The sequence below is a fragment of the Sceloporus occidentalis genome, unplaced genomic scaffold (assembly GCF_023333645.1).
Source record: "Sceloporus occidentalis isolate IW3139 unplaced genomic scaffold, rSceOcc1.0.p SCAF_13, whole genome shotgun sequence".
Classification (NCBI taxonomy): Eukaryota; Metazoa; Chordata; class Lepidosauria; order Squamata; family Phrynosomatidae; genus Sceloporus; species Sceloporus occidentalis.
The window spans coordinates 3,161,262-3,180,732 of record NW_028316993.1 but is presented as its reverse complement, the minus strand read 5'-3'; the positions used below and the strand labels follow the sequence as shown (position 1 = coordinate 3,180,732).

General features: G+C 43.9%; 1 protein-coding gene across 1 annotated transcript; it reads left to right on the top strand.

Moving 5' to 3' along the window:
* The first annotated feature begins 2,788 nt into the window (after positions 1–2,788).
* Positions 2,789–18,052, top strand: LOC149304575 (ras and Rab interactor 2-like). Its single transcript, XM_089478806.1, has 11 exons — positions 2,789–2,913; positions 3,790–3,934; positions 4,281–4,392; positions 7,783–7,855; positions 8,097–8,185; positions 9,011–9,361; positions 9,971–10,627; positions 12,560–12,874; positions 13,549–13,677; positions 14,387–14,559; positions 16,270–18,052. The coding sequence occupies exons 1-11, from the start codon at positions 2,861–2,863 to the stop codon at positions 16,624–16,626; spliced, it is 2,454 nt and encodes an 817-aa protein (XP_089334932.1). The 5' UTR covers positions 2,789–2,860; the 3' UTR covers positions 16,627–18,052.
* Positions 18,053–19,471: the final 1,419 nt, after the last annotated feature.

Genomic DNA, 19,471 nt, shown 5'->3' with positions numbered 1-19,471 from the left:
CATGGATGCCATCTTGTATAGCAAGCTTGGATGTATGCAAACTTCACTAGGCCACGAGAATTGCAGTGTGTTTTCAAAGTACCCACCCGGTTTGTTCCTTAAAGTGAAATTATTCTATAAACTAGAAAAAGAACGTTGTGGACTTCTTAGTTCTTTTAGTTCCTGGCTCTTGAAACATTCAGCAGGTTGAAGTATTTGCGAAATCTGCCAATGAAGCTTGATATTGGTGGCTTCTCTTGCTGGCAGGCTTGCTGTGCTTTTCCCCAACTGCCCGGTGGGTGGAAATTCAGCAATTCAGCACCTCAACCTTGAATCGCAGAGAAATAGCAATTTGCTGACTTGATTCTATTTCAAAACCAATAATCTTTTCATGAGCACACACTGGAACCATAGGATACTCTTAAATTCAAATTAGCAAGGTAAAAATACGCTGGCACTGCAACCAGGCTATGCTAGTAGCAAATGTCTTCTCTGCATACATCTTTATCTAGCTAAAATGGCAGCATCCACCCACAAGAGGGAGATACTGACATATTTGAGGGGATTGCATGGATGTGCAGAGTAACTCAGGAAATTTTCAGAAGAGGGGAAATCCCTTGGAGGAAGCCTCCAAACTGTTCAGTGAGGATTAAACAGGTACACAGTGCTTGGTACCTCTTGGTGTTTGGAATGGATTCCTATTTGGTAAAAGGCACGCCTTGACAACCATAGAGAACAGAAGTGCAATGATGGCATAAGGAGCAGCATGGAGAATGCCACTACTCTCACAATCCATTTCACCTTTCTTTTCTCATGTGGTGAAGTCCTAAGCCTATTAATACTTTCTTAAAGTTTGGACCCTATTGGAAGTTGGAAATGGCCTGCAGTTCTCCATCCCTGGATAGGTTGCAGAGTCAAGCAAAAAAAGATGTGTTTTAAATCTCTTGGTTTATTTAAATGCCTGGCTTATGCAATTTAAGAAACCTTACCTAGCCTAAGACTAAAACTCCAAAAGGATAGGCAAAATGCCTTATGTTGGATTACCAAATGTGTGTGTATATCTTTCTGCCCTACATTAGGTTTCTCGATTGCTGTCTTTCTTTCAGCATCAATGACAGGGCCCCGAGACCACGTGAAAGCAATTGGCGGAGGTGTTCAAACCACATCCCTGCCTTTGTCTTCTAGAGCTGTCTTCCTCCATTTTTGCTGCTTGCTTGCTTTTGTTTCTTGCTCACGGTTTGCTGTCCCTTCCACAGTCGTCTGTGTACAGTCGTCTTTCTGCTGTGACTTCGTAGGACCACCAGCCTCCTGCTCCTACACAAGGTAAGGTCTTTTGTGATCTTCACATCTTCTGCTCTTGTCCTTCAAACACGCTTGGATGTTTGTGACCTTTGAGCAGAATGGTGACCTTAAACTGGAAGACTTAGGACAGACTTAAGGAAGGGAGATGTATAGATGAAAGCAATGGAAGCTAAATGTAATACCTTAGTAGTCTATCTTTATGGACCAGATGTTGGAAACAAACAATTACCTTAATATCATGCTCTTGAGAAGGTATTCCACCTAAACAACATTAGGAGGAACTTCTTTGCTGTAAGAACTACTGTATTTGACAGTGGACTCTCCTTTGGAGCCTGGTAAACTAAAGCTGAATTGACATCAGGTGAGCTTTATTTGTGTATTCTTGCATGGTGTGGATTGGACTGTATAGCCCTTTTGGTTCCAGCACTAATATTCTGTGATTCTGTGACTTAGTTTGTTGGAAACAGATTACAGAACTATGTGTACCTTTTCTTCTGATCTGGAGCTTGGAAAAATTAATGGAGAATTGAGTGGTCCCTGAATGTTAATTTCATATGCAGAATAAACTGAGAAAGGAGATACAGGGTGGAAGGAAACAGGCTTTCTTCTGTAGGCTCTTCTCTTTAACTGTGGGTAGAGTGTGGAGTAGCGGTTTGAGTGTTGGCCTACGATTCTGGAGACCAGGGTTTGATTCTCTATCGGCCATGAAACCCACTGGGTGACTTTGGGCAAGTCATATGCTCTCAGCCTCAGAGGAAGGCAATGGCAAACCTCCTCAGAACAAATCTTGCCAAGAAAATCCCATGGTAGATTGGCCTTAGGGTCACCATAGGTCAGAAACGACTTGAAGGCACACAACATGCACACACACACACTTTTTAATCTTAGAAGTATTGTTACAATCACTTCAATTCCTGGAAGGATGAGTAGCTCCCATGGCCTAGCACTAATCTGGTTTCAGTTTCTGTTAAAGGACTATCCTTGGACTTCAGCACAGTAGATAGCCCAGTTCCATTGTTCACATGTCAGATCTCCAAGATAGATAGCAAACTAAAATACTCATTCTCTCTCTCAGTCGCTGGGTGCAATGGCACTGTAGAAATAATGCAATTTGACATCACTTTATGTGCTTTATGTCTCCAGCCTATGGAATCCTGGGATTTGTAGTTTTACATGGTCTAAGGTTGTTACCGCACAAAAAAGAAAGGCAAAATGGCTCGGAAGAGTAGCAGCTTTCTCTACGCTGCTCCACGTGTCTTTGTACCACTTTACAAGCCCTCACAAAAACTATAAATCCCAGGATTCTGTAGGATGGAGCCATGACAGTTAAAATGGAGTCAAACAGCATTATTTCTACAATGTGGAAGCATGTCTGGGCAGACACACACACACACACACACACACTTTTTGTCTCTAAACTGCAGCTAGGTTTTGTTGTCTTACAGTCACCTGACCAACAGTCACCCAGATCCATCTTTCTAACTTGTTCTTCTCCTGAAGGAAAACATTTAAGAGGGGGAAAAAAGACGCATGATGTTCAAAGACTGATGTTCAAAGTCTGGACAACTGGGCATGAAAGATGTCTGAAAATATGCCGGGAATCTGCCAGAACCATTCAGGAAATGAACCTGGGTAAGCAAGCAAAAATAGAGGAGGAAAGATACCTCCACGCTGGAGCATGTTCTCTGAGCGCAGCGCAAGCTTCTGTGGGCTCCTTCCATTTTAACTGTGGATATTTTTGAGTCATTAAAATATGGTTATGCTCCCACATCTATTTCTTATAAAGGGCGGGTAGTTCTCCCAGTTTAGCACTTATCTGGGTTTAGTTTCTTTTAGATCAGGGGCGAGGAAAGTGCCCAGAGAGAGCCAAAGATATGGCAGAATCACCCCCAAACTCCCTATGGGAGCCTTGATGGTGCAAATAAAATACTAATACTGCTAGTAGTAGTAGTAGTAGTAATAATAATAACAATAACAGCATAAATTATAATAATAAATAAATTAAAATAATAAAAATTAAAGTAAGATCAATTTAAAATGAAAACTGATCAATGATCAATGATATCTTGGAGATGGGACCCAAGCCTAACCACAAAATTCATTTATGTTTTGTATAACCTTGTACACATAGCCTGAAGGTAACTTCATACACCACATTTTCAATAATTTTGTGCATGAAATAAAATGTGTGTATAGTAAGCCGTCGAACGGCAAAGGTGTTGACTGCCTCAGCCACCCAAGCGGTCAATTTTGAATTCTGGAATATTTCAGATTTTGGAATTTCTGATAAGGGAGACTCAGCCTTTATAAGTAACTGATGTTTTCATGTGATTTAAAATTTATATTGGTTTTTAATATTTTTAAATAATTTGTAAGCTGCCTTGAGCCCCAGCGTTATAATAACAACAATGATGATGATGATCGCTCTTAGCCATGCTAGCTGGAGCAATTTCAGGAGCTGTGTAGTTAAGCTCCTATTAACTCTCCTGTTTCTCTTGTTTTGTATAGCTCACAGCACACACTAGTCAGTGGAAGATGTGAAACGAACCCGATCCCGTTTCTGGACAGACTTTCCATCACCAGGAGCATTTGGGACCTCATTGAGGATCATCCAGGACAAGCTGCGGAGCTGCTCTCAGCACAACCACCTGGGGTAAATCTTAGAAAACTTTAAAAACACAACAGGCCTGATATGGGAGAGATGAGGGGGAAGGTATATCCTCCTTACACTTCAGTGGAGTAACAGTTTCTCCAGAGACCTGTATATGTTTTATTTGGAGAAGAGAAGACTGAGAGGTTACATGATAACCCTCTTTAAATATCTGAAGGGCAAACACAGGTATTCCACAGTCTGAAAAGTTTCAAAATCCCAAACACTTTTGGTCCCAAGCATTTTGGATACGGGAGACTCATCTTGTCCTAGAAATAGTAATCACCCAACCTCTTTCTTTCTCTATTTTCTTCCTCCCTCTGCTTCTCGAATCTTTTTCTTCGATCAGACGTTCGTTGTTACCAGAAATGAAACTGGAGATGCCAAGACACTCTTCCTTCGGACTCAAGGAAGCAAGAGCAATGCTATCAGCCATTTTCCCATTAAGGAAGACAGTTCAGGTGAGTGGATGCTGGTGCTGTATGCAGTTATATGTGTTTAGCCTGTATCCCAGATGATGTGCATAGCACTGAGCCATGGCAAAAAATGTTATCAATCTGCATTATTTCTGCAGTGCAGATGCAGTTCTGGACTCTACTCTCTAACCCTCACCTTTTCGCAACCCCACAGTTGTTCTTTTCAAAATCTATCTCAACAGCTATCTTGTCCCTTTTGGTCATCTTGCAACATAACTTCCTTCTACTTAAAAGAGGAAGAGGTGGAGAGAAACCAATGCTCCTGCAGCCTCCGTTGCAGCAGGTTGAATGCTCTCTTTTCTCCTTTTCTCACTGAGAAGGCAGCTTTTTTCAAACACTGTTCAGGGGATTTTCAAATGCCCTTCTCTCTTCTGCTTTAAGTTCTTCCAGCCAACTTGCTCTTTGTTACTCATCTGCTTTCGGCTTCACACTCCCTCTTTCTGAGCTCAGCAACAGGTAAGGAATTCTTTTTTAGGGCAAGTGCTGGCTTTTATCCCACCTGGCTTCCAATGACTTTGAGAGAAGTGTGTATGGTTTCTCTCTTTCCCTGTTTCCTCTTAATAGCCCTGCAAAGTAGACCACGCTCAGAGAGAAGTGAGTGTGAGGAAATGAATGAGGTTATGAAGTTGGGGGAGGAGAAGGACCTTTCATGTCAGGAGTAAATCCATGTCAGGATTGGACCTTGTAACTAGTGTAAATGAGCAGGCAAGACTTTCCTCATGTTTCTTGCAAAAGGAAAATACATTTTGTGTGAGAGAAATGCAGATACAGAGTGGGTTTAAGTATATTATAGTGTGGGTTTAAGTACAGTTTTCTCTGTATCATTAGTGTCTGTGTTGCTGCATCTGTGTAATGCGGGACTCGAGGTGTGTTCGTAGGTATAATACTTTATATATTATAGATACAGGCAAAGATGATACACAACAATGTTTTATGCTGTGCCAAACTAATTTGATAACTCTCTTCTTCTTGGCGGTGTCCTGAGGTCTTGGCCAAAGTTGCTGCTATCCCTTGAGTGTAATCCAAGAGGTCTGGGGGTTGAATCTGAGATTTTCTATAGACTCTTCCTCTGTTGTACCACTGACCTATGGATATTCTGCCCCATCAATCCATTCATAGAATCATAGAGTTGGGAGGGACTCCATAGGCAATTGTGTCCTATCCCCCCTCCCCAACTCCAGGTAGAGCATCCTCAGAAGCAGTTAGCTGTCCATCCTCTTTTGGAAGATGCCCAGTGGAAGACATCCATCACTTGTCTAGGCAACAGTTCCATTGCTGGACCACTCTTACCGACTTCTAATTTTCAATTAAAATCTACCCTCCTGCAATTTAAAACCATAAGACCTCATCCTACTTTCTGGGGCAGCAGAGATCAAGCCTCCCCCACTTCTTGGTGATAGTTCTTTCAAAATGTGAAGTGTGAAATCATGTCCACTTCTCAGTCTTCTCTTCACCAGGCTGAACATGCCCAGCTCTTCTATTTATGGGCTAAGTCAGGTGTCTGTTGGTGCGTCCAGGTCCTTGCTTTCTCCTTGGAACTGGCCATGATTTTCCTATGATTCCTCCCCCCCTTTCCCCAAGATCTGCTTTAGCTAGAGATTTCATCCAGGAGTGATTTAGGAGCAGGAGGAGGGTTTTCTATGTGTGTGCCAAGCATTTGAATTGTTGCTGGTTTTTTTACAGCAGGGAGAAATCGATTCTTTGCCCTCTCTACTTACACCAACAAATAATTCATGCATGCTCAGAAAGAAAGGCAAGCTGTAAGCCATGCCCTATTGTAATCCAAACGTCATGCCTGTTCTCAGAAAAGTGTATCTCTTGATCTGTGCTCATGTGTCTTCCTTGATCTGTGAAAAGACAGCCAAGGAGACTTAAGAGAGAGACGGTCCCACTATCTAGAATCTGGCCCAAATGGGAACCAACTGGGCTCAGATTTCTCAGCTCTGTGGTCATGGTTTGAGCAAATGCAAAGTATAATCCAAATCTGAATTACATGGTTTGAAGTAGGTCTGGGCTCACATATCTAATCAGACAAAGGACCACTCTGCTCTTAATATTGTTTTTCTGTGTATGAGAGTGTTTAATCCATGCTGCATGTAGAATTTTGATGACACTCCAACTGCCATGGCTGCATCCTCTCTAGGACTTGTAGTTTGGTGAGGCACTTAAAGACATCTAGCACAGTAGATTAGCGCTCTTCCAACAGAGAATTTCACATTCCCCACCAAACTACATATTCCGGGATTATATAGGATAGGGTCAAGGCAACTGAACTGGCATAGATTGCTGTAATTGTGCAGTGTGGATGGATACACTACTGGTTTCCTAAAAACCAAGTGTTTTCCTTCCTCCTTAGTTTCTTACCAAGACTGCAGTTTTTTGTGAATGTGCAATCATTGCATGAAGACAGGTCTGCTTTTCTGTTCTTCGGTTTCCTCCTCTTCTCATTTATTGATTCTTGTAAACATTCAGGCAAGAGCTTTTAAAGAGGAAGGAGATTATTCTAATGCACTTAGCAGAGTTTAAGCACTTAACAAATCAATGATATAAATCATTATCTTCTGGACAGGAAGGAGAAAGAAAGATTGAATGCTTAATGTAAGGGAGGGCTTGTAAGAGTCTATGTTTCTGTTCTTCTGTTCTAATTTGGAGACAAGTTGATTTGGCTTTGCTATGGGACGCACTCACTTCTCTTGCTTTTGGCTGTTTAATTAATTAATGGACTTGAAATGCTTAATTTGATTCATCCCTGAGTCCCTGTGCTTCATTTCAGTGGTGTGTTGTTTTAATGTGTATGGTTTTAAATGCTTTTATCTTTTAATTGTATTCTATTTTAATATTGCAATAGCTTGATTCCATTTTAATTGTCACTTTTGTAAGTTTTTAACTACTATGTTTTTAGACTGTAAGCTGCTTTGGGTCCCAATTCTGGGAGAAAAGCAGGATACAAATTAAGATGATGATGATGATGATGATGATGATGATGATGATGATGATGCACACCGTTTTCTCACTATCTTCTGTCCTGTATAATCCCAAATAATTTGTATGTCCATATTAAGGGAGGGAAATGGGAATCTGACATATCCTCAGTATGTAGAGAGATCTTGCAGCACCTTTGAGATTAACTGAAAGAAAGGAGTTGGCAGCATGAGCTTTCCTAGACTAAAGTCTACTTCCCCAGATGCATTTGGAGGAAGTAGACTTTGGTCTATGAAAGCTCAGGCTGCCAACTCCTTTCTTTCAGTTAGTCTCAAAGGTGCTACAAGATCTCACTACATAATGATTCTACAGACTAACACAGCTATATGTTTGAATTTTGACTTGTCCTCAGTGAGGCTTTGCCTTGTCCTGATTCCCATCTTTTCCCCATAGCTGTTTATCTCAAGGGTTCCCAGCTGCATTTCAGAAATGTATTGGAACTGGTCAGCTTTCATACTGTGAGCAGGTGAGTGGCTGAGGTGGGACTGGGGAGGTATCCAAGGGGATGTTGACCCGGACTTCTTCCGCCTCCATTTGAACCATTAGGCATGCTGGTTGTGGATGTATTTGTTACTCCAGTCTGTCTGCAAGGCACTAGGCTGGGGATGCCTGGGGAAGCTAAGGTCTCTGCCCCTCTTCCTTATGATCCCATTTGCCTCTATGGATATCATTTTTGATGAATGTATCAGCATGTTTATTTGTTTTAGGGATATCCTGCCCTGTCCGCTAAGGCTCCCGGATGCCTTCCGACTTCCACGACAATCTCAGTTACATGCAGTCGCTGCACTGGGCATGAGTGAGTGACATTTTAATGGTCCAGTAAACCCACTCCTGATGTGTTTTTTTAAAATGATGAAACAAATTGCCTCTCAAGACTTGCTTGCTCTGTTTCTGTGAACCCATTCCAACCCACCCACCCTGTTTGCCTGGCTGTTCCCTTTGCCCTCTGGACAACCTACTTCATGTCAGTCTTTATATTACATACCTTTAGCTTTTTTTAAAAGTGTCACACCAGAAAGCCCTGTGAGTTAATCATACAATCCTAGAGTTGGAAAGGACCACAAGGGTCATATACTCCAACCCCTGCTGTTGAGGAATACACAACTAAATCACTCCAGAAAGATGCCCATTGACCTGTGTTTTAAGACCTCCAAAGTCCACCAAACTCTCACTGTTGGACAGCTCCTACAGTCAAGAAGTTCTTCCTAATGTTTAGGTGAAACATAATGGTTGCCAGAGCCATTGTTAAGACCAAACCTTGAGATATCAACAGATTCCATATTTCTACAAAGTTGTCTTTTGCTGTTTCTCCTCTTGGCACTTGAGCCTTTATTGTAAGTTTTTCAGCTGGAGCAGTCCGCTAGAGCTTATCCAGCCATCATCAGAGAGATCATCTTTCTGCATTTTTTCTAGTATCTTGTTATTTTGGCTATAGCAGCTCTAGTCATGAATGAGATCAGATCTTTATGTAGTGGAGATTCTGTATGTCTCTCTATTCCCAAGTTGAAAAGCTTTATTTGTTTTAATCTGTGCATCTCTGCCAGCTTCATAAAAAACAACCCCACCGATAATAAAGCAGGTCATCTGAGCATTCTCTGTCCCCTCTTGTTTTTATTGTCAGAATTCTGGACAATGCCCCTTAAACCTGGCAATCAGCTGACTTTGGCCAAAGAAGAAGAGGATCCCATAGATTCCAATGGAGAGCCTCTTGAGGCTAGCCAGCCAGCCTGCTCCATCCGAGTGACATCTGAGGATGGAGCGCTCTGCATCATCAACCCGCTGTTCATTTCAGTGCACAGCGATGTGAGTTGGCTTGACCTCGCACCAGGCCCCTGTCGCTTGAGCAGCAGAAGAGCAGCTCTCCAGGTCTTTAATGGCTCCACCGAAGCAGCACCTAGCAAGCAAGAGGTCCGGCGGTGTCAGAATAATCCCAAATCTCTTGAGGAGGAGGAAGAAGAGAAGATGGGGAAAGGTAAGGAAAAGCAATACTGGGAGGTTGTTCTTCACCTTAAAGATCTTGCTCCCAAATTTATTCTGCTTTTCTACAATGTACTGTACTAAAACAGACATACTTTTTTCAAATATTAGTGTTAGGCCTTGGAGAGTGTTCATACTTTGTCATTCAGTACCAACTTATAGAGACTGTATTACAGACTTTTCTTGGCAAGATTTGTTCATGGGGGGTTTGTTTTTGAATTCCTTTGAGGCTGAGAGTGTGTGACTTGGCCAAGGTTGCTGAGTGGGTTTCCATGGCCAACCCTAGTCTCTCAGAATCCTATTCCAAAGTTCCCAGAGTTCTATAGCATTGAATCATGGCAATTGAAGTGATGTCGAACCACTTTATTTATCCAGTGTGGAAGCAATCAGCGTTACTTGCTATTGCCATTTTGAGAAGGACTTCAGGGAAAAATTGAGATATTTGCACTTTCTGAAGGGGTGCAGCCCACAAGGTCCATCCGGGGGCGGGGAAACCCAGCGGAGTTACCCACCCCTCCCATTAAAGTTACTGCAAACATTTTGGAATAACGTTGCCACAATTTACCTAGCATCCTTTATTTCCTGCTATGCTGCCATCTTCCAGGTGACCTTTTGGCATCCTCAGCCTCTGCACGACGCAAGCTTCTCCTTCGCAGTCTGGCCTGTAATACTTCCGAAGATGTCTCTGAGGATCTGCCTTCATCCCCTGGTCTGCACCAGAAGGAGATCAAGTCCCCACACCGTGTTTCCTGGATTGAAGGCATCCCAGCCGAAATCCCTCCTGTCTGGTCACTGAAGAAGTCCAGCTCCGAATCTTCCCTACTGAGCGAGTCCCTCTTGCTGCCCCCCATCCCAGAATTGGATTCGCTCTCAGTCAGCAGCGTCGAGGATGAGCCCGAAGGCCTTCCACTCACCCCTGCTGCATCGCATAAGCGGCAGGGCCGCTCCTCCGCTGTGTTGACCTACAAAGTATTACATCGTCTTTCTGCCGTGGGCAGTGCCCTGGGTGGTTTCCTCTGTGCCGAGCGACGGGTCTCCAAACGGGTGCAGGAGCTGGCCCAGGAACCAACGTCCTACGTCGGAGGCCTCGTGCAAAGCTTTGTCGGACACATCCTGCGGGGTGGCGGGATGCGGCACCCCACCAGCACAGACATGCTGCAGGAAATCCGGCAGATGATCAGCAACCTCAAGGGCTACTTGTGTGAAAGCTCAGAGCTGCGCACGATCTGTGAACATGGCGAAGCGGAGGAGATGGACCTGGGTATGAAACGGGGAAGATTTTCAAAGCAGGGCTTGGATTTGGAGATGGTCTTGAGGGTCCACTGTGTTGAGAATGTATGGAGAGTGATCTTGTAGCACCTTTGAGACTAACTGAAAGAAAGAAGTTGGCAGCGTAAGCTTTTGTAGATTTAAGTCTAGTTCCTCAGATGAATTTGTGGAGCGGAAAGCCAGGGATAGACATATATGCCATTGGTGTGTGAGAATGTCAATTCAAATTCAAAATCCTTTGTGTATGTAAATGAAGTGGCAAGTCTAGTTTGGCATTGCAATCTCCCTGAGTGTAGAGAAAGGTGTGTTGAGAAAGTTGTGGTTGCTAAGCAGCACCTGAGGCTGCAGCTCCTTCAAATGGCCATGATTAATAGGCATAATACTAATGCTAGGCCACACAACAAGGTTCCTTCTTCTTCCCTAGTGGCTTATCCATAGGCCTTTCAGAGAACTGGCTACAGGACCAGCCCTTGTTGTTGTGTGTTTTCAAGTTGTTTCTGACCCATGGTGACCCTATCATGGGGTTTTCTTGGCAGGTTTTCCCAGAGGGGGCTTGCCCGTGCCCTTCTCTGAGGCTGAGAGAGTGTGACTTGCCCAAAGTCACAGTGCATGAGTTTAAAACCTGGTCTCTAGAGTTATAGTCCAATGCTCAAACTACTACACCGAGCTGGCTCTCTTGTAGCCCCCTAAACTAGTCTGCTATTCCATCACCAATGTCAAAGTGAGATTTAGTTGCCCATCTAGTCACTTTCTCTGTGTATAATTGGGTGGGATGGGGGTGGCACCATCTTCTCTTTCACTTCAGACAAGAAAATGTCTCGGGCTGCTTCTGCTTGGCCACCATGCCTCCAATGGGTAGTTACTAGTCAACATGGTGGGTGAAGTACCTTATTCTTATCAGCAGATGAAAACCAGGGTTCATGTGGCAAAATCAGAAGGTGGTCAAGATGAAAAAAGGTATTGAGGAAGACCACACAAGTCGGGACAGGCAGCACAGTTTGCACTGCCTGAGCCTGTAGGGAAGGACAAGATCCCATCCCATCTTTTGCTCTCCCTCTTATTGAGTTAACAGAATGCAAACAACTTTTGCACTTGCAACTTGATTTGCACCAATTTAGTTATGCTGAGCAAAAAGCGGGAGTAGAAGAGATAAGCTGGAACATTTTAAAAGCCCTTGAAAAGTGGGACAGCAGAGGATCAGTATGGACTGTCCCTGCTAGATCAAGGCCACTTGGAGGGTGTGATCCTGCAACCTTATTCCTCCTTATTTGTTTCCACTGATTTGCATTCATTGACTAAAATTTCCGGGTATGGGATTGGCAAAACAAAAAATGTAAGTCTCTGCCCTCAAAGTGGAAACGCACATCATCAGGTTTGTTTCTGAGCAAGCCAATTATATGTGCCTCTCACCATATCTCTAAGCAGCCAAAGTTACTTCTGTGGTTTCTGTATTGAGCCGTGGCTGGATTGCCACATCAGTGGCTCCCACGTCAGCAGGAGTACAGTGTTCATGAAACCGCCAGCGTCTCTGTGGTCGAGGGTCTGATGTTGTAGGCAGCACCATATCCGGCAGAGGCCATTGGAGGAAGGGGAAAAGCACAGTTTCTGAAGAAAAACCAAGACAGACTCATTTAAACTGGGGGGGGGGCAGCCCCAGAGATACCCACCAACCGTCTTTGGATGCTTTGTACCTATTTGCTAGTCAGGTTCAGTAGGGGTTTGGATGAGATGGTCCTTAGCGTATCTTCCACCTGTATGATTCTAACTCTCAACATTCCTCATCATTGACTGTGCTTTCTGGGGGAGATGGGAGTTGCAGTGCTGCAGCTAGAGGTCTGCTCTTTGCCATTCCTTGCTCCACCTAAGTGCCATGCTTTGCCTTCAAAGTCACACAAACACATGCCCTCTCTTCTCTTCCTGTTAGGTTCTGTGGTTGAAGGAGCCCTGTACAAATCTATACTGAAGCCACTCCGGGACTCGATCTACACCCAACTGCTGGACTTTCGCTCCCGCGATGGGACCATGAACAAGCTGCGTGAGCACCAGGTCACCATGAGCAAGCAGAGCTTGGCTGAGCTGGGAGTGATTTCCAATGTGCCAGATGCAGCTGGCTTGGAGCGTATCCAAACCAAGCTGGACCTCTTGCACCAGGCTTACTCCCCCAGGAAGAAGGAGACCCAGATGCTCAAGATCTGCAAGATGCTCTATGAATCCATGAACCAGACTGCTGGCAGGACAGGTACGGAGGCACCTTGGCAGGGATTGTGCCCCTGTTTAGAAGAGTGTCATGTACAAAGCGAAGACAAGAGTGGGCAACCTCTTTCAGTCCCAAGGACAGAATTTAATACTTGTAAGTTCTTATTTTAGGGCAGAGGTGGACAACCGTGGAAGAGTAGAGGACTATATTAGCCTCCCCCAGAAACCTTAGAGGGCCTCACCCCACTGCTATACCCACTCTTTTAAAGAAATAACAACACCCAACCTTTTGCCCCCCAATTCCTTGTAGGTGGTATGGGGGGCATTTTCACCCTATTGGAGGGGCTAATAAAAGGACATGAGCAGAAGTTACTTCCTATTCACTTACTGTTTCCAAAAAGGCTTTTGCTTGACCCAAATTGGCCCACGGTCAAACCAAAACATGATGGAAATGCCCCACACACCCTGTAGAAAGCATTTTGGAGCAAAAAGAAATGGGGGGGGGGGGAACTGTAAAATTTTTGTTTAAGCCTGGGACTCCTGGGAGTGCTCTTGCGGCGCTTGAGGCCTTTTGGAGCAAAGAAAATTGAAAAATTGCGTCTTTAAAACCCCTTGGGGTCATGCATTGCCCACCCCTGGCTTAGGGAGAGATATTTCAGCTTCTCTGTCCCTGAGTTATTGCAAACCTTAGTATTTCTTCATTTTCTATTTCTGAAGAGCCATTTGGAGCTGATGATTTCCTGCCAGTTCTGATCTACATGTTGGTGAACTGTGACATTGTTTCAGTGCAGTTGGATGTGGAGTACATGATGGAACTGATGGATCCCAGCCAGCTGCAGGGAGAAGGTATTGGGGTGTCTCACTTCTGAACTTGTTTCCTTGTGTTGGATATACTGCAGTTTTTCTGGACTTTTGCAGTTGCTCAGATGTCATTCTAAATTAGGAGCAGTAGCAGTCTCCCTCCTCAACTTATGTCCTGGTGTGCAAAGAGCACAGGGACATGATCCAGGCAAAATGTAGACTTTGCATCTGCCTTTCAGCAGAAACAAACAGGCATTTAGTGCATCCCTTTAAAACACTGAAGAGATCATGTGAGTGGGGCTCAGTGGGAGGAGAAAGGGGAAACCACGTACCAAATTTTTACTTCATCTACATGAAACGGTGTACATGTAAATACATATACATAGGCTGGGCATATGAGAATGTAATTTAAAAGTCTGGTTTTAATTTTACTGGTTGTTTATGTCTCAACAATTGCATTTAGTGATACTACAGGAATTATGATTTTTGAGTAACGTTAGTACAAAAACATTTCTATGGTGTGGTATGGCAAAAGGTCAGTGGGGCGGTGACACTATGTGTTAGCACACCGGGTGACGCCAACCCTAGTGATGCCACTGACAAGGAAAGTAACAGTGGGCAACGTTTTGCTTTTTGGTCACCCTCAAACTTGCCTATGCGTCTCAGTCTTTTGAAAAACTGTTATGACAACAGAGCCATCTTGAACTGTTTATTTGCATTCTGTCCCCTCGTACTGCTTCTTCTTATGTATTAGGTGGATACTACCTCACAACCTGGTTTGGGGCCCTCTTCCACATTGCGAACTTCCAGCCAGCTGCCATGATAACACGGCAAATCAGCATTGAGGCCCAGCACTCCATCCACCAGTGGCATCGGCGACGCACCATTCACCCTCACCACCATCATCCTATCCGGCGTCACTCCCAGGTACCACAAGTTGGAATCAGTGAAAGGAGAACTGGTCATGGGGACAAAACAAGTGAAAGATGGGGGAATGCAAAGGATCTTGGCAGCCAGGTCCCCTTGTTCTGATTCCTAGTTGTGGTTATGGGTGGCAAGTCCAATGTAGTATGTCCCATGCTGATAAAATACTTAACTGTGGTTTAGTATTTAGAATTCAGGCATTGAAAACAGGTGCATAGGGGCATATGCTGCTCCCTGGTTGTGGTATTACTCAGCCCTATTTAAACAGATAGGCTGTGAAAACAGTGGTCTGAGTTAAACATGGTTTATTTGTATATAAAGGGATCTTTCAGCACCTTTGAGACCCAAAGAAATGCAGAGCATGTGAGTATGGTGATGAAGTGACAAGTCCAGCTTTAAGAGCTTTAGGGATATGGGCAGAAAGGAACATGTTACCTAATTCATTGTGGATGGAGGACTAAATGAATGGTGGAGGGAGTTTTGCGATGTGTTGTGTACAAGCTAGGAACTAGAAAGGAGCTATGTTAAACTGGCTAAGGCGTCCATGTACCAGGAAGCCATTGTTTTTGTTCAACCTGCTGGTAATGGACTGGAGTTCGTGAATATATCCTAATTCAGCTGTTTCTCTTTCCAATCTTCCTTTATAGTATTTTTGTTCAAGGACTGCTGTCCTGAGGTCCTTTAACAACCATTGTTAAAAGTGAACTTGTCACCTCATCAGCATACCCACATTTCTTTGGCTATTCTTAAAGTCTATAAAGGTCCTCCCTGGGCATCAGTTCACTCCATCAATCTGTGGAAGTAAACCACCATGTCTACAAAAGTTTATGCTACAGCTTCTTTTGCACAGTTAGTCTCAAAGGTGCTGCAAGATCCTTTTGCATACTAATATGCCAGACTAACATGGCTATGAAAATTGTAAACCCCCTTTATGCAGAACTTGTGTTTGTTTTCTAGCATTAGGCATAACACTGGCCTCACCCCTGGTTTTCCAGGGATAGAGGTTTTATAACCCAAACCAGAATCAAAACAGACTATGTAAGGGCTTACGTACATGAAATCACATTTTTGGCTTCTACAATGAAATTCTAAAATATCATAGCAGAGATTTATGTACCATTCACTGGAGTTGCCTCACCCTGCCTCATGTTAGGGCCTGTTCAGCTGGCCTTTTGCAAACAAGAGCAGAGCAAAAGGTCAGAAGTTTATCCTTCCCATGTTCCACATGTTTGAGATACATACTGTAATTAAATCCAAATCTGGAACAGAGATATTTCCAGAAAGTTCTAGTGCCAGACTACAAGCCCCAGGATTCCAAAGGATGCCGCCATGACAGTGTAACATAGCACTATCATTGTATAGTGTGATTGGGCCCCTGATTTTCCTTGGTGGTCCCCTTCCTAGCACTAAACAGGCCTGACCCTGCTTAGCATCTCAGACCAGATGGTAACTGGTGCCTTCAGGGTATTTAGGTTTACACAAGAGCCAGAGTAGTGGTTAGTATATTAGACTTTGATGGTCCTGGTTCTAGTCCTCACAGGGCTAGAAAAGCAACTAGGTGACCTAGAGATAGTACTTTCAGATCCATCTACCTTAAAAGGATGTTGTGAACATTAAGTGGAGAGGAGAGCCATAGGCATCCTCTTGAGGTCGTTGAAGGAAAAGCAGAATATCTGTGTAACAAGTAAACAACAATTGGCTTCCTTCTTTCAGAACATCCTCTACATTTCCTTCCACGAACCCTTCAACAACCAGAAGACGATCTCAGTTACCACTGACATGACCACGGCCTCAGTGTGCGCAGTGTGTGCGGAAAAGTATGGCATCTCTGACCGTGAGGCCTATGGCCTTTTCTTGGTGTCAGGTGAATCCTCTCAACTCCTAGCAGAGGACAGCTACCCTCAGCGGCTCCACTCAGCAATCCTCCGATCCAAAAGGCCCCCTGGGAGTTTTGTGTACAAACCCAAAGATGGAGCCCTACCTGCCACTGATTCTCTTTTGCTCCAGGAACCCAAAAGTTTGACTGAGGCCCTTGAAAGTGGAGACATGGAGCAATCAGTGGCAGACTGAATAAACCTTGGGACTTTGCAGACGATTCCTTTTAACTGCTTATAGGTTGGCCAAGTTTCTGAACCTCTGGCTTGGCAGAAATTTTTGGGAATAAAGTCTCAACCAAGAAGAATCTTGAATAGAAGTTTTCAGGTCTGAAGTCTAGATTTTAAAGTGGCCAAGGTGCTCTTTCCCCACCTCCATTCTGAAGCTATAAGGAGGTAGGAGCTGTGTTAGTCTACTAATATTTCCCTTTGTCATAATTCACTCCCTGGACAATTCAGATGAAGAGGAGACAACATGCCAGGAATCTGCTGCTCTTGATAATGAAGGTTTCTCTGAGTCCCAGGAGCTGGGAATTGAGGCAGTAGCGGTCTCCGTTCCCAAGCAGGAAGTGGCAGAAGCCGAAGATGGTGACGACACATCCTTATCCTTTGCTGAGCGACGAAGAGATAAACTCCAATCCAGAAGCTGCTAAATTGGCATTGTTGATTAATTAGGCACCTGGAGTTGTTGAGGGAGCTGTCCATTAATCTCCCAGCAGCCCCCAGTGTCTTCATTGGTTACAACCATCTTATCTGAATGGTTGACTGTACGCTGGCACTTGTGTTTCCTTGATCTTTGACTGGTTTCGCTTTGACAGCTTTGTTTACTCCTTGCTAGTTACTGATATCTGGGCCTCTGGACCAGCTGATGACTCCTGGAGCGGTTGATGACCACTCTTCTGTTTTGCCCTTCATCTTGTGACTGACCTGGACTGAACTGATTGCTTGACCATTCTTGCATGGTAACCCCCTGCATCCCAGGATGCTTGCCGACTAGAGCATAGGACAATCTTCCCAGAGTTCTCTCTGTCACTTAGACCAAACTAAGATCACCATGCCTGGCATGGGGTGGCTCTTTTTTTTCCTCAAACATGGAAATAGGGCAACTTCCTATGCTAAAATCAGGAAAGAAGCCTTAGCTCTCCACTTTTCCAGCTGCTTTGAAAATCTCCCAGTTTCTCGACAACCACCTCAGTTTATTTCAGTTACTACAAACTGAGTTTGAAGTGCAAAAGTAGGTTGCTCTCAATTAACTCAGTGGATGGAGAAGAGAGGCGGTAGCAGAATCTTTCCCTTCCCTGTAAACTAAGGCAAAAGCAAACTGCTGCAGCATTTCCTAGCTAGTCTGTTCTTCTTCATTAATAACTTTTGCCATCTTGAACTCACTCTGAGGTTGCTTGGCCACTGGTGTCCTGGTTTTCATCTAAGAAATGTTGAAGGATATGCTATCCTCTTTCAGAACAACAATTTTTTAAGGCTTGGAATAGCTTCAGAGTTCTAAGCCTCACAATCTGTTGTCAAGTATAGTGAAGTACTGCTGTACTTTCCCATTACTGGATGTGCTCTTGCCCTGCCCTTCCTGTGGCTACCAAATAAATTATGTAAAAATCAAACTGATACAGTCAAATGTACTTTTTGCATCACTTCATTAGGTTTGTTTTTCCTGGTTCAGAACTGACCACCGCTCTTTCAAGGAAGTACAGTACAAACCATAGTCTTTCCGTTCCCTGCCCGAGTCACATCACTTTGGCTAGGAACTGCAGCTTGAGTTCTTTGCAAATCCACCCAGTTTTTGGTTAACATGCTGTCATGTTGCTGTCTTCCTAGCTGAACAAGAGTGGCGAGGTTGGGAGGTAATGGCAACAAAGAAGGCACCTTTTAACCTATGCTGGGAGTGGTAAATCTCGATATTTTTTTCCCTGTTCCCAACAGACATCAAGAACAATCAACCTGTTTTTCATCCTGTAGCTTTGGGACACTCAGGAGTATATTCTTCCCTTGCAATGAAGGGAAAGTTGTGCATTTAAAAAAAACAAAAGTTGTGCTGTTTCCAGAAACTATATAGCTTTCAGCGCAGAAACTGAAAATTCACTTGTGGCATAATAACATACTTACTGTCTTTCATCAAAGCATCTAAAGAAGTGAGCTGAAATTCTCAGGGGCTCATGCAAAAGAATTAATTAGTCTCTGCTAGGTTCTCCCTCTGCTTTTAAAAAATCTAGGTAAATAACTGACAAATCCCACATCCATCCGGCAGAAGGCAGTGTGTCTCTACCAACCCAGAAGCTCAAAAGACTCTTTGTTCCTCCTAAACAAATGTGCTAGGAGGGGAAGTTGCAGTAGGGAACATGGAGAGACAGAATTGTTCTAACAGTTTTGGTGGAAGGATATTTGATAGAATGATAGATCACTGAATTGGAATGAATTGCAAAGATCAAGTCCATCCCCCTACCATGCAGAAATCTACATCTACAGCTCTCTTGAAAGATGCCCATCCAACCTTAGGCGATCAGGACAAGAGACAGAGGTCTGTAAAGGAAATAGTAATTCAGATTCCATATAGTCCAGGGCCATAATTTTGCCAGCTGTCATGTAAGAGAACTCTACAATTTCTGCATCTGTCGAACAAGAGGTGGAAAACAATGCAATTCTAGGCTGCATCAATAGAAGTATAGTGTCTAGATCAAGGGAAGTAGTAGTACCCCTCTATTCTGCTTTGGCCAGGCCTCACTTGGAATACTGTGTCCCGTTCTGGGCACCGCAATTTAAAAAGGATGTTGAGAAACTGGAGCCATGTGTCCAAAGGAGGGCGACTAAAATGGTGAAGGGCCTGGAAACCATGTCCTATGAGGAACACCTTAGGGAGCTAGGGATGTTTAGCCTGGAGAAGAGAAGGTTAAGAGGTGATATGAGAGCCCTGTTTAAATATTTGAAGGGATGTCATATTGAGGATGGAGCTAGCTTGTTCCCTGCTGCTCCAGAGAAAAGGACACTAAGCAATGGATGCACGCTGCAGGAACTTCCTGACAGTAAGAGCTGTT

Excerpts from the sequence above, each read along its gene's own strand:
- LOC149304575 (XM_089478806.1), top strand. The coding sequence starts at position 2,861 with ATGTCTGAAAATATGCCGGGAATCTGCCAGAACCATTCAGGAAATGAA. Across the intron at positions 4,393-7,782 it reads CATTAAGGAAGACAGTTCAG|CTGTTTATCTCAAGGGTTCC; the intron begins GTGAGTGGATGC and ends TTTTCCCCATAG. Across the intron at positions 10,628-12,559 it reads AGCGGAGGAGATGGACCTGG|GTTCTGTGGTTGAAGGAGCC; the intron begins GTATGAAACGGG and ends TCTTCCTGTTAG.